General features: G+C 37.7%; 2 protein-coding genes across 3 annotated transcripts in view; one reads left to right on the plus strand and one right to left on the minus strand.

Moving 5' to 3' along the window:
• NFAT5 (nuclear factor of activated T-cells 5, tonicity-responsive) overlaps positions 1-24,679 on the minus strand; it is a 131,645-nt gene that overhangs the window by 98,212 nt on the left and 8,754 nt on the right. The gene's annotated exons all lie outside the window — the stretch shown is intronic.
• On the plus strand, positions 15,545-16,015 carry LOC102817474 (succinate dehydrogenase [ubiquinone] cytochrome b small subunit, mitochondrial-like). Its single transcript, XM_006860251.1, has one exon. The coding sequence runs from the start codon at positions 15,545-15,547 to the stop codon at positions 16,013-16,015; it is 471 nt and encodes a 156-aa protein (XP_006860313.1).

A 24,679-nucleotide genomic window follows, 5' to 3' on the forward strand; every position in this document is an offset into this window, starting at 1 on the left:
CGATAGAATGAATGTAAGACTGATGTTCTCCCATGTAAACTATCACATAATTCACAATAAAACATTAAAATAAACAAATAAACTTTTTCTCAAAGCAGCACAGAACATTAGAGACTCACATTCCAAATAATGTTTAAAAATAATTGTTAAGTTCCATCGAATCAGTTCCAACTCATAGTGACCCTTGACACTTTAAAGACCTCTTGTGAGACTTGAGCACTCCCGAGTCCTTGGACACTGATCTAGCCATGAAGTTGAGAATGAAGCATCCAGCTGATATAAAATGGGGGACATGCACAAGAATGCCCAAACTTGCCTACAGAACCCATTTGACCTAGCTCGACTAGAGGAAGATAAAGAAATCTGATAACAGAAGCAAACATACCTTGCTACAATTTGATGAACTTGACCTATACTTATGGATGTAGTAGCTCAAAATACCAACTGAGAGGGAAGGAATCTTCACATCACATCTAAGATCAATCCTATCCCCTCCATATACACAGTTGATAGAGATGGGCAACTTAGACACTGACTACCTAAAATCAGAGGGGGTTGTGAAGGCACGAAATGACTGGCTTACAAGCTTTCAAGAGGGAGATTAGTTTAAGAGTGTGTGGGGGAAGGTAGAATTCCCACTGAATACTTTTCATCTTGTCTAGATGGGTCTGGTGAAAAGAGATGGTGATAAGATTCTTATGATTTAGTAGTAAGTAATTGTTATCATGACTAATTGCATTTGTCACAAATGTAAAAGTGGAAGTTTTGTAACAAAAAGTGGGGAGTAGCTAATCTTACAGTCCAAGAACAGAGAAGCCTAGGACCATCCAGGGAGAAGAGCACGAGCAGAATGTGGGGCCCTAACCAGAGAAGCAGCAACGCCAGAAATGGGAGACAGAGATGAGGATATGGAGAATGAGAGCAGCTAAGGACTCTAGACTCATGGAAAGAGAAAGCCTGTGTGTGCTGGCAGCTAGGAGCTGGTGGCCAGGAGGCAGGCTTGCAAAGTGTGTCCTTTGGTTGTTTGAATGATTCCTGAATGTTTTTGTGTACATCTACCCCACAAAAAAACAAAACAAACAAACAAACAAAAAAACCCGTGGGGATAAAAGCAAATACTGTTGAATGATGATGCACAGAGGAGACTGTAATCACTGCAATGAAACAGTGAATGTAAAACTGATTTTCCCCCATGTAAACTATCACTCAATTCACAATAAAAAATAAAAAATAAATAAATTTGATAAAGGAAGCAAATGTAACTTGCTACAATTTGAAGAAAATGAACTTGACCTATACTTACGGATGGGGTAGTTCAAAATACCAACCTAGAGAGGAGGAGTCTTCCAGAGATGGCGGCAGAGATGATGACATGGAGAGATAAAGCAGCTGAGGACATGGAGAGATAATGGCAGCCAGGAGGCAGGCTTGCAGAATATGCTCTTGGGTTGTTTAAATGATATTATATATATATGTATTCCTGAATGTTTTTGTGTACATAAAAAAAAAAAAAAAAAACAGATGGAATAGAAGCAAATTCTGTTGACTGGTGATGGAGGGGATTATAATCATTGCAATGATACAAAATATGATAGAATGAGTGAAAAACTGATGTTCTCCCATGTAAACTATCACTCAATGCACAATAAAATCTTTAAAAAAAAACACACACACAAAAAACTAGAGGCAATAGAATAGTGTTAAATAATGTTACATGGAGGGGACTGTAATCATTACAATGAAACAAAATATGATAGGATGAGTGCAAAACTAATGTTCTCCCATGTAAACTAACATTCAATTCACAATTAAAAAGGTCTTGTGTAGTATATTTGTCTAATGCAGTAAATCATTTGATTTCTTGACTGCCATTTCCAGGAGTATTTACGGTGGATCCAAGCAAAATGAAGTCCTTGACAACATGTTAATGAGTCTTCTTCCAATCCTTGTACCACCTTCTCGGATTATTTGCTCAACATACAGATTGAAAAAATATGGTGAAATAATACAACACTGGCACACACCTTTCCAAATTTTAAGCCAGTGTCCCCTCGTTCTTTTCGAACAACTGACTCTTGGGTCTATGTACAGGTTCCTCAGGAGCACAATTAAGTGTTCCGGAATACTCATTCTCTGCAATATCATCCATAATTTGTCATGATCCACACAGTCAAAAGTCTTTGTATAATCAATAAAGCACAGGTAAACATCTTTCTGGTTTTCTCTGCTTTCAGCCAAGATCCATCTGACATTAGCAATGATATCTCTCATTCCACATTCTAATCTGAAATCAGCTTGAACCTCTGGCAGCTCCCTTTCAATGTACTGTGGCAGTCGTTCTTGAATTATCTTTAGCAAAATTTTACTTGCATGTGATATTAATGGTATTGTCCAATGATTTCCACATTCTGTTGGGTCACTTCTCTTTGGAATTAGCACAAATAGGAAGCTAGATGTCTGAATTCTGGGAGCCATCTTTAGAAAAAGGCTAGATTGCATGCTTGATCCATTTCAGACCGAAGAAGTTGGAAGAATTCTTCAATTTCAATTACCTCTATACTAACTGGAGCCCTAGTAGCAAAGCGGTCATGTGTTGGGTTGTCAACTACAGGCCAGCAGTTCACAATCTACCAGCTGCTGCACAGGAGAAAGGTGAGGCTTTCCGCTTCCGTAAAAGATTTATAGCTTTGGAAACCCTATATAGAGTTGCTATGAGTCAGAACCAACTCAACTGCACACTACTACCCCCACCACACCATATTAACTGAACTGCAAATCAGATACAAAAGGAAACTTGGAACCAACTATCTAAGCTTTTTCCCTTCATCTTCATCCCCAGAAAAGGAAAACTGAGTCTCAAAAATGATACCCTGACCAATATAATCATTAGTAAAGAAATAATGGCTGGAGGTATTCCTTTTCTTGAACTGGCACAAGTTCTTATTTTCAGATATGAAGAAACTTTGGCATTATTATTTTTCCTAGTATCATATAAATCAAGAAATTACCCCCCAAAAATGGCCCAAATACAATATGCCAAGAAAACTAGTATTGTTATTATCTTGCATTTTTAAAAAATGTGATGTTTTCTACTTTTTATTTGGGACTAATGAAATAAAAAAAAAAAAGAACTGATGTGTCTGAATTGTGGTATTGGTGAAGAACAAGTAATATACCCTAGACAGCCAAAAGCATCTCAGAAAATGCAAGGATAGAAAGACTGTGGCTTGCTTACTTTGGACCCATCATCAGGAAAGATGAGTCACTAGAAAAGGACATTACATTAAGGAAAGCAAATGGTCCATGAAAATGAGGGAATCCTCAATAAGAAGGAATGACCATAAAGTCATAAACATACCAACAGTCATGAAGATGGCACAGTACCTGGCATGTCTGGATGAATCATATATGAGGTACTCATGAGCTGGAACCAACTCAATAGTAACTAACAATAACAATTTTTTATTTAAAAACTTTTGTTATTAAAAATTTTTTTTAAATCTCTTTCCATTATGTTCCAATAACAATAAAAGTAATTAATTTAGCTTATGCTAGGTACCATTCTAGCTTTGTAAATTTCTATCTCTAGTATAAGATGGAGCTCACATGATAGAATTTTGAAAGATTAGAGACCATTTTTCAACAACATAAGTAGTACCTATACACATGGCCCTCACCCGATGGAATATAAAGGAATCGAAGTGACTATATCTGTAAGAAGAAATGGAGAAGTTCAGTATCATCAGTCAAAACAATGCCAGGGACAGACTGTGGAAAAGACCATTAACTACTCATGCAAGTTCAGGCTAAAGCTGAAGAAAATTCAAACTCCATGAGGGCTAAAATATGATCTTGGATATATGCCACCTAAATTTAGAGACCATTCAAGAACAGATTTGACCTATTAGATATTCATCACTCAAAATAAATTAAGCACGTAAGTAAGCATATAAACCAAATACTAATCACCCAACACCATTTTTTCTTCTTTTCATGAACACAGTTACTCCTAGATCTAATCTAGCAGTTGTCCATGGTCCTCATTACCTTTTACCAATGTCTAATTAATAACCCAAATAAATTCTTTTTGAGACATAGTAGGGGGTTATAGTTTCCATAGCTACAGAAGTGATTCTCACTTCACGAATGCAGCTTTTTTGTCTTCCTGGTTCACTGCTACAATTCTGTGACATTTATCAGGAAACTGCAATCCTCTTTCCACTATTAAATATAAACATCTGCTTTCCATAAACAACTAAATCAATCAACCATGCGTATTAATAGAAAAAAAACAAAAAACAATTCAATCTAAATGGGGTTAAATGTGTCTGCTTCATAAATTTTTGTTCAAAAAGTCATCCACAGCCCATTTCCAAGTGGCATGGGATTTGAGGACTCTTGGTATGCACTGTACGATCAGCACTGGACTAAGAACCGTAAGGTCAGCAGTTCAAACCCACCAGCTACTCCTCAGAAACCCTATACTTGGATCACTGTGAGTCAGAACCAACTCCACAGCACTTAACAACAACATGGGGTTTGAGGTAGAGACCTGTCCCTGCCGCCATCAACATGTAAACTTTGTAACGAGTCGTTTTTAAAGAAGCTGACCTGGATGCACATGCCATCAGCCATGACATGTACTCTTTTGTGGTGGTGTCTTACTTCTTTATCACTAGAAGAATAATTTATGGTGTTACTAGGGAACCTCCAAATTATGACTAACAAGCATGGGTATCACAGGCCAATAGCTTCTTTGACCTACAGAGTAAATGGACACTATAATATGAAAGGATTCACATCTAGCTTCTTGTTTACAACAGGATTTGTTGTAGATTTCATAATCCTTTACCAATCCAATGTACCAAACATTCCAAAACTTTATAGATTTCTTTTTCTATTCACAGGATTTGTCTGTGCCCTATTGAGTCTTTTTATGGCTAGAATATTCATGAGAATGAAACTGCAGGGCTGTCTGATAGGTTAAAGCAACCCTTTGAGAAGAAATCAATGGATATTTGGATTTGTTCCTGTTGATGAAATTTTAAAGGCTGTACCAATCCTCAAAAATGAAATGTGGGAAAGGATTAAAAACAGCAGAAACAGAAGAATCGACCGAAACATAGGAAGCTCACTAAAACTTGGACTAGAATTTCTTGTTGATACTATCAAAGAGACAAGCATCTTTTTTCCTGCTGACCTAGACAGACATACCAATGATTTTGAGTGGCATTTTCTTTTCAGTTTTTCATTTCTACAAGGAAATATACTACATTTCTGTAACTATTAAAAGAAAAAAAACATCAGCTGTAGTCTAGTCTAGCTCATAAAAATTTTCTTTTTGCTTATCCAAGATACGACACACTAGGTAATATTTAAGCCATTCCATTAATATATCAAGTTAAGATCTGAAGTTCCAAGTAGAAAATAAATTTTCCAACTACTGATCCTTCCTTTTTTTCCAACCTTTGCATTCCAATCACCAGTAATTATCAATAAAACTTAATTGCATGTTTGATCAATTTCAGACTGAAGAAAAAGTCTGTAAAATTATTTCATATCATCATCATTGGCATTAGTGATTGGTACACAATATGAATAATAATGATATTAACTGGTCTTCTTTAGAGATATGGATATTATCCTATTACATACAGCATAGTATGTTAACACAGATCCTGAAATATTCCTTTTAATGATGAGTGCAACACCATTCATCATCAAACTGTCGTTCCCAGTATAGTAAACCATGTGATTGTCAAAATGGCCAATACCAGTCTATTTCAGCTCACTAATGCCTAGGATAAGGAGCTCTGGTAGTGTAGTGGTTACGAATCGGGCTGCGAACCAAAAGGTCAGCAGTTCGAAACTACCAGCTGTTCCACGGGAGAAAGATGAGGCTTTCTGCTCCCACAAAGATTTACAGCCTCGGAAACCCTGTTCAGGGTCGCTATGGGTCGGAACTGACTCGACGGCACTTAACAACAACAATGCCTAGGATATCATTCTTTATGAGTTCCATATAATTTTTTACAACTTCCAATTTTCCTAGATTCATACTTTGTACATTCCTTATTCTGATTATTAAAGGATATTCGAAGTTGTTTCTCCTCATTTTGAGTTGTGCTCCATCAGCAACTGAAGGTCCCAAAAGCTTTTTACTCCATTCACACGATCATGGTCAACTCTACTTGATGAGGCAGCTCTTCCTCAGTTGTATTTTGAGTGTCTTCCAACCTGAGGGGCTCATCTTCCAGCACTACATCTGACAATATTCTGATGCTATTCATAATTTCCAATATTCAATATTCTGGTGCTATCTGATAGTGTTCCACTGCTATTTGTAAGATTTTTTTTTAGTGGCTAAATATTGAGAAGTAGTCCGTTTTCTTCCCTAGTCTGTCTGTCTGGAAAATCATCTGAAACCTGTCCACCAAGAGTGACCCTTCAGCATTCAAAATACCAGTGGCATAAGCTTCTAGCAGCACAGCAACAAGAAGCCACAACAGTATGACAAGCTAACAGACAAGAGGTGACATCAACACTTAACTATTTTTTTATTGTAGCCATCTGTCTTAGTTTTGTAGTGCTGCTATATCAGAAGTATCACAGTGATTAACTCTGACAACGTTAAAGAATAAAGAATCCTCAGAACAACACATAATATGGATGAACCTAGAGATCACTATTCTGTGAAGACAAAGTAAGGTATTTAATGAAATGTGCAATGGCCTGGCCTTGGACAACCATAAGGGAAGAAGAGCACACTTCAAGCCTTGAATTGCAATATGGAAAGATTCTATGGGCAAAATATTGAATAATACAGGAAATACCACAAGTAGTTGGCTCTAACAAACAAATTTATTGTCTTTATTTATTCTCTCTCAGTACAGGAGGCTACAAGCCTGAATAAAGAACACCAAATCTAGGAGAAGGTCCTCATCTCCTTTTAAAATCAGGAATCAACTCAGGGGCCTGGGTCCAAAGGATGCACTCCACTCCAAGCTCTTCTCCCTTGTTGGTAGTGAAGTCCCTCTGTCTCTGTTCACTTGTGAATCTCTTTTATATCTCAAAAGAGTGACTCAAGATACAACCTAACCTCAATGGAGAGAAACTGAAAGCATTCCCTTTGCGAACAGTAACCAGACAAAGGATGCCCTTTATCACCACTTCTATTCAATACTGTGTTGGAAGTCTTAGGCAAGAAAGGGAAATTAAAGGCATCCATATTTGGCAAAGAAAAAGTAAAACTTTCCCTATTTGCAGATGATATGATCCTATATACAGACAATCCCACAGACTCAGCAAAAAAAAAAAAAAAAAAATTAGAATTCATTGGAAGATTCAGCAAAGGGAGAGGGTACAAGATCAACATTCAAAAATCAGTTGGATTCTTCTATACTAATAAAGACGGCTCTGAAAAGGAAATTAGGAAAACAATACTACTTACAATAGGATGAAATATTTACGAATAAATCTAACCAGAGAAACAAAAGATCTACACAAAGAAAACTTCAAAACACTACTACAAGAAATCAAAATGGGAAAACCCTGTGGCTAGATGCAGAGTGAGAGTACCAGGAAACCAGGAAACATCAGGAACACTATGACTAACCCAGTGTGGGAAATGTTTGGTGTTCCAGCTACATTCTGCCAGTCTGAAACGCTGGTTGATGGTGAGCATTTTTCCAGTTGGTTAAATGTTTGCCCTTCTCGTTTTGTGTAGAGACCAGCACCTATTTTCCGAAGTATTCTTCTTCAACTCCTCTTTAAGGAGAAAAGGAAAACCTGAACTCTGCTCAAGGACCACTGAGGTTGGTGTTTACAGAAACCGGAAGAGGAGGTGTCCTGAGAGGAAGCAAGATGGACTGACCAAGCCCATCCTCCTAGGCCCTTCTGTGAGTTACATTCATAGGTTAGCGGCAGACTTGGAAAAAGTTAGGAATAGAAATACCATTTAATCCATCAGTCTCACTACTAGATATATACCCTAAAGAAATAAAAGTCAGAACATGAACATATATATGTACACCCATGTTCATGGCAACATTCTTACAATAGCAAAGATGGAAACAACCTAAGTGCTCATCAATGGATGAATGAACAAACAAACTATGGTACACATACAATGTAATACTAAGGCAATGTTAATTAAATGAATAAGGATCTGCTAAACAACTTAACAACAACAACAAAACAACTTATAACATGGAGGACCATGCAGAACATTATGCTAAAAAGACAAACTAAGTTATTATAATGAAATGTGCAAAGAACTGGGCTTAGAAAAACAAAAAGGAAGAACATGCTCAGCATTTCTCAAGCTGAAAGAACTGAGGAAAATACCAAGCCTTGAGTAGCAATATTAAAACATTCTATGGGGAAAGTAATGAATGATGCAAGAGATTCTAAAAGATGGAAGGAATATACAAGAGTCACTGTACCAAAAAAGCTAACAGACACGCGACCATTTCACAAGGTAGTATATGATCAAGAACCAATGGTATTAAAGGGAGAAGTTCAAGGTGCACTAAAAGCATTAGCAGAAATTTACATAATACCAACCGAAATATTTAAATAAAATGATGCAGCGCTTGAAGCACTCAGTAATAGTCTATGCCAAGAAATTTAAAGGACAGCTACATGGCCAACCAAATGGAAAAGATCTGTATTTGTGCCAACTTCAAAAAAAGTTTTAGAAATTATCAATATCATTAATATTATATGCAATAAACTTTTGCTGAAGATACTTAAAAAGCAGATGCAGCAGTACATCAACAGGGAACTGCCAGAAATTCAAGTTGGATTCAGAAGAGAATGTGGAAAGAGGGATATCATAGCTGACATCACAAATGGATGTTGGCTGAAAGCTGAGAATGTGAGAAAGATGTTTACCTGTGTTTTATTGACTATGCTATCATCTGACTGTGGAGCATAGCTAACTATGGATAACACAGAGAAGAATGGGAAGTCCAGAAAACTTCATTGTTCTCACAAGGAATCTATATACATTATTCAAACAGAACAAGGAAATACTTCATAGTTTAAAATCAGGAAAGAATTCCATCAGGGTTGTACCCTTTCACCATACTTATTGAATCAGTACACTAATCAAATAATCCACTGGACTATATGAAGAAGAATGTAACATTAACAACCTCTAATATGCAGATGACACAAAATTGCTTGGAGAAAGCAAAGAGGACTTGTAGCACTTACTGATTATCAAAGAAATCAGCCTTCAGTATGAATTACAATTCAATGGGAAGAAAATAAATATCCTTACAACTGGACCAAATAACAACAATAAAGGAAGAAAAGACTGAAGTTAGCAAAGATTTCATTCATGGTCCATCTAGGGAGCTTTGGTAGCGTAGTGGTTACCAATAGGGCTGCAAACCGCAAGGTCAGCAGTTCGAAACTACCAGCTGTTCCACAGGAGAAAGATGAGGCTTTCTGCTCCTGTAAAGATTTACAGCCTCGGCAACCCTGTACAAGGTTGCTATGAGCTGGAACCGACACGGCACATAACAACAACAACATAAAGTTACAGTAATCAAAAGTGTGGTACTAGCATAAAAATAAAGAGATCGGTTAATAAGATCCATTGTCAAATAATTTTCTACAAGGGTGCCAAGACCATTCAATGGGTAAAGAATAATCTTTTCACACTTGAGGGGGAGACAAAGGAACAGCCAGAAATATCACCATAGAAAGCTTGTAAGTCCGTCTTCTGCTTATAAGTGATTGGATAAACTAAAATGGGGCTACAACATGACCAGTGTACGAGGCTTCCTGCAGAGCCTTGGCACTACATAGGACCATGGGTGGAATCCTGGACCCCATCTCAGAATCTTTCTTGAAAGCAAGCATGACAAGAAAAATACAAACCAATAATGGCAGTCCGACTGACTACTACAAGAACAAGCAAGTTGCTCCTCCAAGAGACATCAAGGCAAGTGGTCAGGTCCCCTCAGGGCAAACCCCCTTCCAAGACTGAAACTCAATGGGACTACATGTTGGTCACCAATAAGGGGAAATGAGAGAAAAACAGCAATGAAGCTGCAAGCTCAGCCCTACCACATTCAATAGACTCCTGTAAACCCAGGAGGAGACCTGGTTAGCCAGCAGTGTGGCAAGACCTGGGGATTCCTAGGCCCAGATTCAGTGACATAGCCACAGAGGGCTAGAGTGAGAGTGAATCGTCCAGCTGATAAGAAGAGATGGCATATGTACAAGGACACCCACATTTATAGATAATACCCAAATGACCTGGCTTCAATGGCTAGATGAGCAGAACACAACTAAATGAAGAAGATGAAAAAAAGAGAGATCTGCTACAATTTGATGAACTTGACCGACACCTATGGATGCAGTAGCTCAAAAGAGGTAACAAATCTTTATAATGAGAATCATTCCCATCCCCTCAACATACAGGGTAGACACAGATGAGCAACTTGGACACTGGCTACCCAAAATGCGGGGCTACAAAGGCAAGGAGTGACTGGCTTACAAGCTTTCAAGAGGGAGCCTAGATGCAGGGGGCATGGAGGAGGGTGGAATCTCCACTGAGTGGTGTCCAAGCTGTCTGGGAGAGGCTAAAGAAAGGAGATGGGGATGGCACAATAGTGAATAACTGTTATCAGGACTGATTGTGAGGGTTGGAAATGTAAAGGTAGACGTTTTGTAGCAAAAGGAGGGGAGTGATCGACTTTGCAGTCCAGGAATGGAGGTCCCTAGGACCATCAAGTGAGAAGAGTGGAGTGCAGAGCCTTACCCAGAAAAAAAGTGATGCCAGAGATGGAGGCAAAGATGGAGCGGCTGGGGACTCTAGACCTAGAGAGGGAGACGGGCTGTGGTGCTGATGACCGAGGGGCAGGCTTGTTGGGTATATCCTTTGGTTGGTTGATGATGCACAGAGGGGATTGTAACCATGGCAATGAAATGATATACACTAGGATGAATGTAAAGCTAATGTTCTCCCATGTAAACTGTCACATAATTCACAATAAAACATTTTTTTAAATGAATTAAAGCTTAAATTTAAGAGTTAAGAATTATAAACTATCAGCATAATCTTCATATTTTAAGGTTGTTTCTTAGCTATGACACTACAAGCATGAGCAACAACAAAAAATAATAAAGTGGATATCATTAAAATTAAAAACTTTTGTGCATGAAAGGGCACTATTAAGAAAGTGAAAACAGAACCCAACACACAAGAGAAAGTATTTTAAAATCTACGGCTGATAAGAGACTAGTATCTAAAATATACAGAGATTTCTCACAACTAAACAATAATTTAAAAAAAAATTTTTTTAATGGGCAAAGAACTAGAATACACACATGGGAAAGTACATGAAAAAGATGCTCAACATCATCAGTTATTAAAACTCATTACCATCTTAGTCAATCTTGAATTATAACAACCCTATAGAACTATTATTAACTAAGTTTTCCGTGGCTATAATTTTTCACAGAAATAGAGTGCTTCATCTTTCTCTTGCAGCTGGTGGGTTTGAACCACTGACCAATGTTTAACCCACTGCACCACCAGGACTTCTCATTAGTCATTAGATCCTACTGTCATTGAGATGATTCAGACTCACAGCAATCCTACATAGAGTTTTCCAGTCTGTAAATCATTACAGGATCAAATAGCCTCACCTTTTCTCCCAAGAAACAGCTGAAGAGTTTGAAAAACCAACCTTTCAGTTAGCAGCCCAACACTTATCCCACAACTTCACCAGGGAGAAATGAGAACAAAAATTAAAATGAGACACCACTTCATACCTACTAAACTAGTTGCCAATGAGTCCATTTTGATCTCATGGTATCAGAGTACATAGGGTTTTCAGTGGCTGAATTTTTGGATCACTAGGTCTTTCTTCAGAGGCACCTCTATCGGGCTGACTTGAACCACCACCCTTCTGATTACAAGTCAAATGCTTTACCAAATGCATTAGCTCCCTAGGAACTCCTCACACCTAGTAGAATGGATGTAATTTTTTTAAAATAACATGTTAGAGAAGATGAGGACAAACTGTAACCCTCATGCATTGCTGGAAGAAATATAAATGGTATACCTACTGTAGAAAACATTTGGCCATCCTTTAAAAGTTAAACATAAAGCTATCATATCATTTAGCAATTCCATTTATGTATACCAACATATGTCCACACAAATTTTTTATGATGTTCTAAATTCCGTAAATGTTTAAAAATCCTATGAAGGTTTTAAAAGTGCTATAAATGGTCATAGAAGCACTGTTCATAGCAATCAAAGTGTGGAACCAACACATTAACTAATGAATGCATGTTTAAGCCAAATGTACATCCGTACAATATACTATTATCCAGCCATAAAAAGGAATGAAGTACTGACACTGGCTAAAACACAAATGACTCTTAAAAACACTATACTAAAATGGAAGAAGTCTGAACAAAAAGGTACATATTGTATAATTCCATTTATAGGAAATTTCCAGAATAGACAAATCCATAGAGACCAAAAGTAGATTAGCTGTTGTCACGGGCTGGGGGAGGGGTAAATGGAGAGTGACTGCTTAATGGGTATGGGATTGCTTTTTGGGATGATGAAAATGCTCCAGAATTAGATAGTAGTGATGGCTGAATAACAATATGAATATACTAGAAACCACTGAATTGTACACTTTAAAATGCTTAAAATGAGGCACATTGTTAGGTGAGTTTTCTTCCAATTAAAAAAAAAAATTTTTTTTAAAAAGAAAATTATAAGTCTGGTCTTTAAGAAATGAATTTAAATTTCATCTTAAAGTCCTAAGATACTATTGGAAGATATTTAAACAATTCATAGAATTCGGTTTATATTTTAGGAAGATAAATACTACAATAGCATAGTGCTGTGAATGCCTAAGCCTTAGTACATAAACTTAGCAACATCTGATTTGGATGCTCTGAATCTTAAAACCAAACACCTTGTCAGTAAATCTATTCCGACCCTACAGTACAGAAGAGAACTAGCCTGTAAGACTTACAAGGATGTAATCTTTACGGATCTAGATCTTTCTACTCCATAGTGCCTGGTGGGTTCCAACCACCAATCTTAAGATTAGCAGCCAAATGTTTTAAATGCTGCACCACCAAGAGTCCTTTTCCAAACATTGTTGTTGTTATGTGCCATGGAGTCAGTTCCGACTCATAGCAACCCTGTACAGGGTTTCCGAGGCTGTAAATCTTTACAGGAGCAGAAAGCCTCCTTTTTCTCCCGCGGAGCAGCTGGTAGTTTCAAACTGTTGATATTATGCTACCAAAATTCTGGTTCCTGGATGAATACATTTGATAAATAGTTTTCCTCTAGGTAAGAATTTTCATTTTACATATGCCAACCATTATTCCAAGTACTTTAGAAATTATATTAGCTGATTTAATCTTCACAATAATTCTACTAGTCTATTATCCCCATCATATAGAAAAGCAAATTGAGTCACAAAAAAGATTAAGAAGTGTGTCTAAAATCACACGGCTAAAAGCAATACGCATTTTCAAAACTGGGTTGTTCTTCACAAGTCCGATATAGGCTTTCCCCATTATCCCGAAGTAAAGCATTATTATGAAACATTTTATAAACTGATAAGAAACAAATACCATCAATTTATATGGGAAAAAACATTTCGTGTTCTCAGACCTAAAAAAAATTTCCTACCAAATCAAACTAAGTCACATATAAATTCTAAAATAACACTAACATGTAGTATTCACAGACACAGTTCAAAGCTATGGTAGCTTGATGCTGAGATGCTAAGTGTACTTCCCAAGGAAGGAGCTTAGTGACAACACTGACACCACTCTCGCTGTTCATGATGGCCAGTGCCTCTGTGAGGGCTTATGGCAAAAAAAAGGATGGACACTAGTTCCACTTTTCAACTTTTTTTCATAAAAGCAAAAATCTTAAGATTTCTTTAAGCTTGAAAACACGTACTAACATAGATCTGTTTTGTAAAAACAAAGGGGGAGAGGGTTAAAAGGAACTCTTAAAAAGCGAGGACACTTGTAATTCTTGTGGGATCCTGATTTACTTATTATCATCTTTACTATTTTCTAACAAAAGAACTTCTGTGCATCTGTTCTCAATCTGCTCTTGTCATAATGACCTAATGCAGCAGAGTGAAACTGCCCCATCTTTTCTAGGCTGCAATCTTTCAGGAGCGGAATACCAGATCCTTTTCCTATAGAGCCACTGACTTGAGTTGAATCACCAACCTTTCAGCTAGCAGCTGAGCCAAGGCTCCTTGCTCTCAATTTGTTGTTCTTAAGTGCCACTGGGTCAGTTTTAACTCACAGTAAACTGTGTGCGATTTCCAAGGAACAGGTGGTAGGTATGAACCATTAACTTGGTGGTTAGCAGTCAGTGCTGATGCTACAGTGCTATACCAGGACTTCAATTTAATCCGTTGAACCACAAAGTAGGTGGTTCAAATTCACCAACTCCTCCTTGGAGTTGGAGTCGGAACCACCTCGATGGTACTCAATAACAACATTATTATTCTAGAGTCCTGGTGTAGCATTGTAGGATCAGCAATGGACTGCTAACCACAGGATGGTGGTACAAATCCACCAAAAATTCCTTGGAAACCCTACACAGGGTCATTGAGTTATGAGTCAGAACTAATTCACGGCACTTAACAGCAATAACAACAAAAATTGACTCGAAAGTGACTTGACGGCACGTAACAGCAACAACGAAGTTCTTATAAACTGCCTTTTTTTATTTTAAAAGTTGAAATTGTTCATTTATTTATGAAAAAGTATTATTTGCATTTTAAAATGAGGTTTAATATTCAAGGAAATTGCCATTAGCTATAAATGATAAGGGGAGTCCTGGTGTGGTGCTGTGGGTTAATGTGCCAGAATGCAAAGCCGTTGAACTGCAAGGTCAGTGGTCTAAGAATAAGTAAAAATAACTAAATATATTTTTAGTTCAAATCATCAAAACTACAAAATCTTTACCACAAGATCAGGTTTTATTTAGACATGAAAGCGGAATCTACTATCTATAGCTAATCTCTCTTTTTTTTTTTTTAAATCTACCTTTTCATTCAAGTATCTATTAGTAGTTTTTCATTTTTTGAATCTTGTTTTTTTAAGGCAACACAGCAAACAGGATATATGAAATTACTTTTATGTAGTTTAAAAATCTTAGGAACAGCAAGAAAAGACAGCAACGTTTGTTAGTAAGCAACATTTCTATTCAATAATGGGTTATATATCTCAAGTTAACAGAACAATCCTCCATCACGATTACAAGGGTGCTTTAAAAAGATTGTGAAAATATTTCTTTTATTTCAATTTTCCCACAAACTTTTTGACACCCCTCTTGTATCATCAAACCAAACTAATCTCTCAATTAATTTGATCTTTTATTTTTATAATTATTTGCTATATGTAATAGAAAATACAACCTGAAACAACTTTTTCTAATACAGAATGGCTATTACTAAATTAATATTAAAGGCACCATGGACCAGGAGAACAAAGCTGTGTTGGAAGAAATATAATCAGAATGCTCCTTAAAAGCCAAGATGAGAGACCTAAGGATAGAGATGTCTGCATTGCTCAAGGAGTCCAACCTCTGTTCCTCCAAACTCCACTGATCAGACCTACTCTTGTCTCAGCATTTCTCCAGGACTGGTCTACTCCAGAAGTACAGCACATTCACCTGTCCCCCAGCGACTGTTCTGGTTCCAAGGCTGCAGCTTTCCACTGGACTGGTGAGAAGGTTGTCAGTGTTTTGCTCCTGGGCCTGCTCCCAGCTGCTTATTTGAATCCTTGCTCTGCAATGGACTATTCTCAAGCTGCAGGTCACTGGGGCATGGGACAGGTGGTAACTGACTATGTCCATGAGGATGCACCCCAGAAGGCTGCCAAGGCTGGCCTCCTGGCGCTCTCAGCTTTAACCTTTGCTGGTCTGTGCTACTTCAACTATCATGATGTAGGCATCTGCAAAGCTGTTGCCATGTTGTGGAAGCTCTGACTTTTGACTTGGTGGTGGCTATGTGCCGTTGAGTCGGATCTGACTCATAGCAACCCTGTACAGGGTTTCCAAAGCAGTAAATCTTTATGTGAGCAGAACGCCTCATCTTTCATCTTTCTCCCACAGAACAGCAGGTAGTTTCAAACTGCTGACCTTGCGGTTTGCAGCCTGATTCGTAACCACTATGCTACCATACTTAGTACCTTAAAAAATGAAAATACACCCCCTTTGTCTCTGCTCTGTCACCCCATTCAACCATCAATAAGGAGGAAATAACAGATGTCCCTTGGTGATACAACCCTCTTCTAATCACTTGATTCTTTTCACAATTTAATCTTGGAGGAAAATGTTTGAGAGGAATTAATATTCACATAATAGTGGGACTGCCTTCCATATTCTGGTAAGATAACGGGATTGTCTCCTAAGCTTTTTAGAAGACTCACGGTGTAGCAAAACATTATATATGAGCGTGTACCTTTTAATTTATCAATCTGTTAATGGGAATTCAATTTGTTACTATCAGCATATTACAATCATACCTCTTCGATATTTGTTCTAGGCATGATGGACAATGGAAATGTCTGTTTACTCATAAGTAAAGCTTTTGCAGAAAATTTTTACTGTCTAAAGTTTTTGGAAACATCCTCCTCTGTTTTCTTATGCTCTTCTGTTGATGGTTACATGTCCTAGTGAAACTTCAAAATGAGGAAATGTATAATTTCTGAATTTTAGGAGGTAAAGCTTGGAGAATGTTTGAATATAGAGAAGTTCCATTCCTTGTAAATGTAGTAAAATACAGATTGCAAACTGAGACATATCCTTCAAATGTCCTTAAATAATCTGTCTACAAATATAAAACTGAAAACTAACAAACTGCTATTTTCTTACTTTGGGCATCTCTAATGTGAAAATATATTCTATGAAAACAAAAAAATTAAAAATAAAATAATACATTAAAAAAAAAAGCCAAGATGATCCCCTCCAGTGAACAGTTTTCCTCTTGTCTAGATGGGTCTGGTGAAAGGAGATGGGGATAAGATTCACAGATTCAATAGTTGAGTAGTTGTTATCATACCTAATTGCAATTGTCACAACTGTACAGGTAGAGGCTGTGTAACAAAAGGGGGATAGTTAATCTTGCATTCTAGGAACAGAGGACCCTAGAACAATCAAGAGAGAAAAGCATGAGTTGAACTTGGGACCCTAACCAAAGAAGCAGCGACACCAGAGATGGAGGCAGAGGTGATGGCATGGAGAGATCAAGCAGCTGAGAACACCAGACTCATGTAAAGAGTAAGGCTGTGTGCTGGCGGCCAGGAGACTGGCTTCCAGAATATGTCCTATGGTTGTTTAAACAATTATATATCCCTGTGTGGTTTATTTTTCTGTTTATTTATTTTTTGTTTTTTTGTATATCAAAGAAAATAAGGGGGGGCTCTTGAGAAAAGAAACAATCTATGATGGTTTTGGAGGGAGGAGGAAATGATACATGTGCTAGAGGGTAAACTCGCGTTGACATGGGTGACGGGACAGGCAATATACAACCAGAGGGAGGTTGGCAAAGGAAAGATGGGGGGTGGCAGTAGACACAGGGGGGCATGCAGTGGTTGGGAGTAAATAGAGGTAAATGCTGTTAGCTACTGGTGCATGGAGGGAATCACAACCACATAATGAAGTGAGTTTATGTTTTGTTGAATGTAAAGCTGATGATCTGCTCTGTAAACTTTCACTGAATTCACAATAAAAAGTTATGAAAAAAAAACCCAAAAAGGCTAAATTTGTCTCTCATACTTCAGACACATAATCAGAGGGACCAGCCTCTGGAGAAAAGAAATCATTCTTGGTAAAGTGGAGGGTCAGTGAAAAAGAGGGAGACACCCAACAAGATGGATTGGCACAGGGGCAGCAATAATGGGCTCAAGTGTAGAAGCAACTGTGATGATGGTGCCTGATCAGGCAGTGTTTCTGCAATACAGAGGGTTGTTATGGGTTGAAACTGATTCAATGGTACCCAGCAAGAATTTTCTACGTCTCCTATTCATATTGTTGTTCTATATCACCATTTTCAAGTTTAGGGGCCTCCTGGAATCATTATAGTATAGTCAGGAATAAAGAACAAGACAAAAACCATCTTACTAAAATATTAATTTCTATTCGCTTATGTTGGGTCACTATGGGTCGGAACCGACTCGAGGGCACTTAACAACAACATGTTAAGAAGCACTACCAGAGTACTGAATAAAAATAATGAAAGCAGAATTTAGAAAGAGATTTAGAAATTTAGAATTTAGAAAGAGCACCAACGGATAATGGTAGACGATCACAGAGAGAGAAATCCTAGAAGCAAGAAGCTATAATGACCTTTAATATATGTTGGACCTTCATTATTTCCTTAATTAATTTATTAGGTATGGTTCAATAGAGATTTATACATACAAGACAGGAAAATAATTTAATAGATTCTTTTTAATGTTTAAATATTTTTAAAACACTTTTCTTCCCAGTATGAAATCTTCCTATATTTGACGGGAATTAATGGTCTAACTTTACTAAGTTGGGGCATTGGAAGATAAATAAATCAATACTGAAAGTCCTGGTGTGGATCTGTGCAATAGGCTACAAGGTTGGTTTGAACCACAAGGTCAGCGGTTCAAGCTCACCAGCCACTCCTCGGGAACCCTATACAGGATTGCTATGGGTCAGAACCAACTCAATGGCACTCAACAACAACAACAAAAGCAATGTGGAAGTGTCTCAAAAAGGTAATAAAACACTGCTATTACTGTTAGGATTTTCATTGTAAACTGGTTAACACACGGTTACCGATGAACGGTGTGATAGGAGCAACTGGCAGCACTTTAAAAAATGTGTCTTCATCTAATTCATTACAATATTTCATATTTTTTTAAAATTTCCAGTTGTAAATGTTTAATTCATACCAGAATTGTATCATATTGATGTGTAGCTATTATTTAAGCAGTTCTTTAATGTGATCCAACCTGTAATCTCTTAATTCATACTTGTAAAAATAAAATGTTCATCTGGTATGTTTTTCCTCACTCTTTATTTATATTTTTATTTTTCTGATTTTATCTGTGAATTTCTACCATTTTATCCTATACCTCCATAGTTCTAGAATGACTGGTTCTGTTTCTTTTTACTTAATTTTATTTCTATCTTAATTTTTATGAGACAAAAAAACAGATGCTAAATGGGTATTTTCCATTTAAGAAATGTTGCCTTTTTCTCTGTAGCTGTTCCTTTATCCCACTTCCTCAAAGAAGAACCCAATTCTTCAAATTTGAAACCCCTAACTATACATGATTTTATTTTTTTTAATATATACAAACCATGTTCTTTCAAGAAAGTAGGGAAAATACAGATATAGGATCAAAACGTAAAATCCTATAGTATACAGTTTGTTTTAATGAAAATTACTTTTTTAATATAATTGCAACGGCATTTTTATTTACCTATATAATTAAGTAAATAAAATAGGTTTATTTACCTATCATATTAAGAAGGAGCTCTGGTAGCGTAGTGGTTACGAATAGGGCTGCGAACCGCAAGGTCAGCTTTCTGCTCCTGTAAAGATTTACAGCCTCGGAAACCCTGTACAAGGTCGCTATGAGTAGGAACCGACCCACGGCACATAACAACAACAAGAACAAGATCTTATTAAGAGTTTGACGTGTAACTACAAGACCACCCAAAATATCATTTTAATGGTTATATTATTACCGCAATAAACAGCTAGACAAGTTTCTCAATTTTCAAGGAATCACTACATTAAATAAAAACGTAGTAGCAACAAGGATCCACCACTTGTCTGTCAGATTGTCGTACTGTGATGGCGTATGTGTTGCTATTGCTGGAAGCCATATTGCTGGTATTTTAAATACCAGCAGGGTCACCCATGGTGGGCAGGTTTAGCAGAACTTTCAAACTAAAATAAGACTAGCAAGAAGGAGAGGCAGACCACTCCTGAATGGTTAGCCACTGAATACCTTATTAATTTCAGCAAAGCATTGTCAGCTATAGAGCCAGAAAACAAGTCCATCAGGTTGGAATGTGCTTAAAATACGACTGGGGAAGAGATGCCTCCTCAAAGCAGAGTTGACTATGATGACATGAATGGAGTAAAGCTTTCAGGACTTTCGTTTTGCTGATGGGGCACAACTCAAAACGAGACAAAACAGCTACAGACATCCATTAATAACCAGAACATGGAGTGTACAAAGTAAGAATCTAGGAAAATTGTAAGCTGTCAAAAAGTGAAATGAACTGGAATGCATAAAAATTTATATCCTAGGCGTTAATGAGCTGAAATGGACTGGTATTGGTCATTTTGAATCTGACAATTATATGGTTTACTGTGCTAGGAATAACAAATTGAAGAAGAAAGGTAAGTATGGCGTTCAGTTTCCAAAAGAGCACATCAAGATTTATCATGAAGTACAAAGGGGTCTGTGATAGGATTATATCCACACACCTATAAGGTATAGGAATTGACTTGACGACACTTACCAACATAAGGAAGACCACCAGTCGCATTTTGAGTACCTTCCAACCTGAGGGGCTCATTTTCCGGAACCATTGGTCATTTTGAATCTGACAACCACATGGTTTACTACGCCAGGAATGACAAATTGAAGAAGAATGGTGTTGCATTCATTATCAAAAAGAACATATCCAGATGAGTCAAGAGGTACAAGAGGTTAGGATGGCGAAACTTCATCTCTCATACCTGACATATTGTCAGGAGGGACTAGTTGCTGGAGAATATCGTGTTTGGTAGGGTGGAGGGTCAGAGAAAAAGAGGAAGATCCCAGCGAGATGGATTGGCAAAGTGGCTGCATCAATGAGCTCAAGAGGGGCAACAATAGTGAGGTTGGCCCAGGATCCGGCAGTGTTTTGTTTTGCTGTGTATAAGATCACTATGAGTCGGTACTGACTCCATGGCACATAACAACAACAACAAGGAAGACCAGTTAAAACATTATTCAAATTTACACACCAACCACTAAACCCAGTGATGAAACTTAAGAATTCTACCAATGTCTTCAATCTGAAATTGATCAAAATGCAATTGAGATGCATTGATAATTACTAGTGAATGGAATGTGAAAATTGGAAACAAAGACTGGCTGGAAAAATATGGCTTTAGATACAGAAATTATGTTAGAGATAATACGACAGAATTTTCCAAGACAACATAAACAGTGACTACACACTTGGGCTTCAACAGATAGAATACACAGGAATCACACTGACAACATCTGTGGGAAGAGATGATGGAGAAGAGTAACATCACCAGCCAAGGTAAGACAGAGGGATAACTTTGGAATATACCATCAATTGTTGATATGCAAGTTCAGACTGATGCTGAAAAAAATTAAAACAAGTCTACAATAGCCAAAAATATGACTGACCTTGAATATGCGCCAACTAAATTCAGAGACCATATCAAGAACAGACATGTTGCATTAGACCCCAATGATCAAAGACCAAAAAAGTTATGGAATGCTATCAAGAACATCATATATGAAGAAAGCAAAAGGTCATTAAAATGACAGGAAAGAAAAAGAAAAGACCCAAGGGGATGTCAGAAGAGATTCTGAACCTTGCTGTTGAATGCAGACAAACTAAAGCAATGACATGATAAAATAAAAGAGCTGTACAGAAAATTTCACAAGGCAGCTTGAAAAGAGAGTATTATAATGAAAGTCAAGTATTACAACAAAATGCACAAACACCTGTAACCAAAAGGAACACATGCTCATCATTTCGCAAATCGAAAGAACGGGGGGTGGGGAGAACAACACTCAAGCCTCAAACTGCAATACTTAAGGATTCTCTATGCAAAATACTGAGTGACACAGGAGCCATCAAAAGAAGAAGGCATACATATAGTCACTGTAGCAAAAAGAATCAGCAGATGTTGAACCATTTCAAGAGGTAACATAAGGTCAAAAACCGATTATACTGAGAGAAGAGATCCAAATTGCACTGAAGGCACTGCAAAAAACAAGGCTCCAGGAATCGATGGAATACACATTTAAATGGTTCAACAAACTTGCAGTGCTAGAGGTACTTACTCATCTATGCCATGAAATCTGAAAGACAACCTGGCCAACATACTGTTAAAAGATACATATTTGTACCCATTCCAAAGAAAGGAGATCCGATAGAATACAGAAATCATCAAACACTCTGGTATCATTAGTATGACATGCAAGTAAAGATTTTCTGCAGATAATTCAAAAAGCAATTGGAGCAATACAATACATCAACAATGATCTGCCAGAAATTTAAGCTAGATTCTGAAGATGATGTACAGCAAGAGAGATCACTGCTTAAACCCAATGGATCTTGGCTGAAAAGAGAAAACAAGAAAGATTGTGCTTTATTGACTATGCAAAGGCATTCAATAATACTGCAAAGAACACTTTATTGTGTGTCATGATGAACCTACACACAGAACAAGGAAATTTTGAATGGTTTAAGATCAGGAAAGGTTTAGTTCTAGGTTGTATTCTTTCACCATACATTTTCAATCTGGTATACTGAGGAAATAATCCAAGAAACTGGATTATTTAAAGAATGCAGCATCAAGATTGGACCTCATTAACAACTTGCGATATGCAGGTAACAAAACGTTGCTTGCTGGAAGCGAAGAGGATTTGAAATACTAATGAAGATCAAAGAGTACAGTCTTCAGTATACCTCAATGTAAAGAATACATCTTCACAACTAAACCAATAACACCAAGAAAAATGGCGAAAACAATGAAGTTGTGCTTGTAACCACAATTAACACTCAAACAGCAATAAAGAAATCAAAAGACAACCACCAGGAAAAATCAAAAACAAAACCAGCAGTCTGACTTACTACTACAAGAACATGCAAGTAATTTGCTAGGGAGCTATCAAGGCAAGTAATCAGTTCCCTTCAGGACAAACCTGCCTCCAATACTGAAACTCAAAGGGAACACACGAGCAGGCATGTACGCTTGCTGGCAATCACGTTAGTCTACTGGTGAGTGGAAGAGGGAGAAAGGCAGCAATGAAAACATGGGCTAAGTTCAACCACGTTTCATAGACTCCTGTCGACCTGGAGATGAGAGAAAGAAGAGGAAGGGCTGGTTGGTCCGAAGTGTTGGTGAGACCTGAGGACTCCTAGACCATGGACATGGGTACAGCCACAGAGAGTTACAGCTAAGAGTGAAGTGTTCAGCTGATATGAACTGAGGGAGGACACACAAGAACGCTCAAACTTGCAGATAGTATCCATTTGACCTAGCTTCAATGGCTTGATGATCAGAACTCAAACAGAGAAAGACAGAGAAATTTGATAAAGGAAACAAGTATAAATTGCCACAATTTTATTAACTTGATCTATACTTATGGATGTTGTTGTTGTTGTTGTTTTAACTACCATGGAGTCGGTTCTGACTCATAGTGACCCTGCACAGGGTTTCCAAGGCTGTACATCTTTAACGGGAGCAGAAAGTCTCATCTTTCTACTGTCAGCTGGTAGTTTCGAACTGCTGACCTTGAGGCTAGCAGCCCTATTCGTAACCACTACGCTAGTAGCTCAAAATACCAATTGAGAGGGAAAGAGTCTTCCCATCAAGGATCAAACTCAGGTTGATAGGGATGGGCAGCTTAAACATTGATTACCTAAAATGGGCAGGGGAGAGGGGATGCAATAAATGCACCAAGTGGCTGGCTTACAAGTTTTCAAGAGAGAGTTTAGTTTCAGAGTGCAAGGGAAGGTAAAATTCCCATTGAATAGTTTTCATCTTGCCTAAATGGATCTGGTGAAAGGAGATGGAGATAAGATTATTACGATTCAATAGTGAGTAACTATTATCATGACTAACTGCTATTGTCACACCTGTAAAGGTATAAGTTTTATAACATAAAGGGGGGAGTAATTAATCTTACAGTCCAGAAACAGAGGACCCTAGGACTATAAAGGGAGAAGAGCACAAGCAGAATGCGGGATCCTATCCAGAGAAACAACAATACCAGAGATGGAAGCAGAGATGAGGACACGGAGAAAGGGAGCAGCTGAGGACTCTAGATTCATGGAAAGAGAGCGATTGAGCGCTGGCAGCCAAGAGGCAGGCTTGCAGAATGTGCCCTTTTGTTGTTTAATTATTATATATTCCTGAGTGTATTTGTGTACATACCCAGCCTCCCCACCCCCCAAAAAAACAACAGAGGGAACAGAAGCAAATGCTGTTGAATGGTAATACATGGAGGTCATTGTAATCACTGCAATGATATGAAATACAATAGGATGAGTGCAAAACTCATGTCCTCCCATGTAAACTATCACTCAATGCACAATAAAAGCTTAAAAAAAAAATCAAAAGACATATTGCACAGCAAGGATCATTCCTATCCCCTCTGCACACAGGGTTGACAGGGATGGACAATTTAGACATTGGCTACCTACAATGGGGGGGGCTATAAAGGATGAAGTGACTGGCTTACAAGTTTTCAAGAGTGAGTTTAGATTCAGAGTGTGGGGGGGAAGGTAGAATCCCCACTGAGTGGTTTTTATCCTGTCTAGACAAGTCTGGCTAAAGGAGAGGGGGCCAAGACACTTACAGTTCAATAGTAATTGTTATCATGACTAAATGCGATTGTCACA

The sequence above is a fragment of the Chrysochloris asiatica genome, unplaced genomic scaffold (assembly GCF_000296735.1).
Source record: "Chrysochloris asiatica unplaced genomic scaffold, ChrAsi1.0 scaffold00037, whole genome shotgun sequence".
Lineage (NCBI taxonomy): Eukaryota > Metazoa > Chordata > Mammalia > Afrosoricida > Chrysochloridae > Chrysochloris > Chrysochloris asiatica.

Excerpts from the sequence above, each read along its gene's own strand:
- LOC102817474 (XM_006860251.1), top strand. The coding sequence starts at position 15,545 with ATGCTCCTTAAAAGCCAAGATGAGAGACCTAAGGATAGAGATGTCTGC.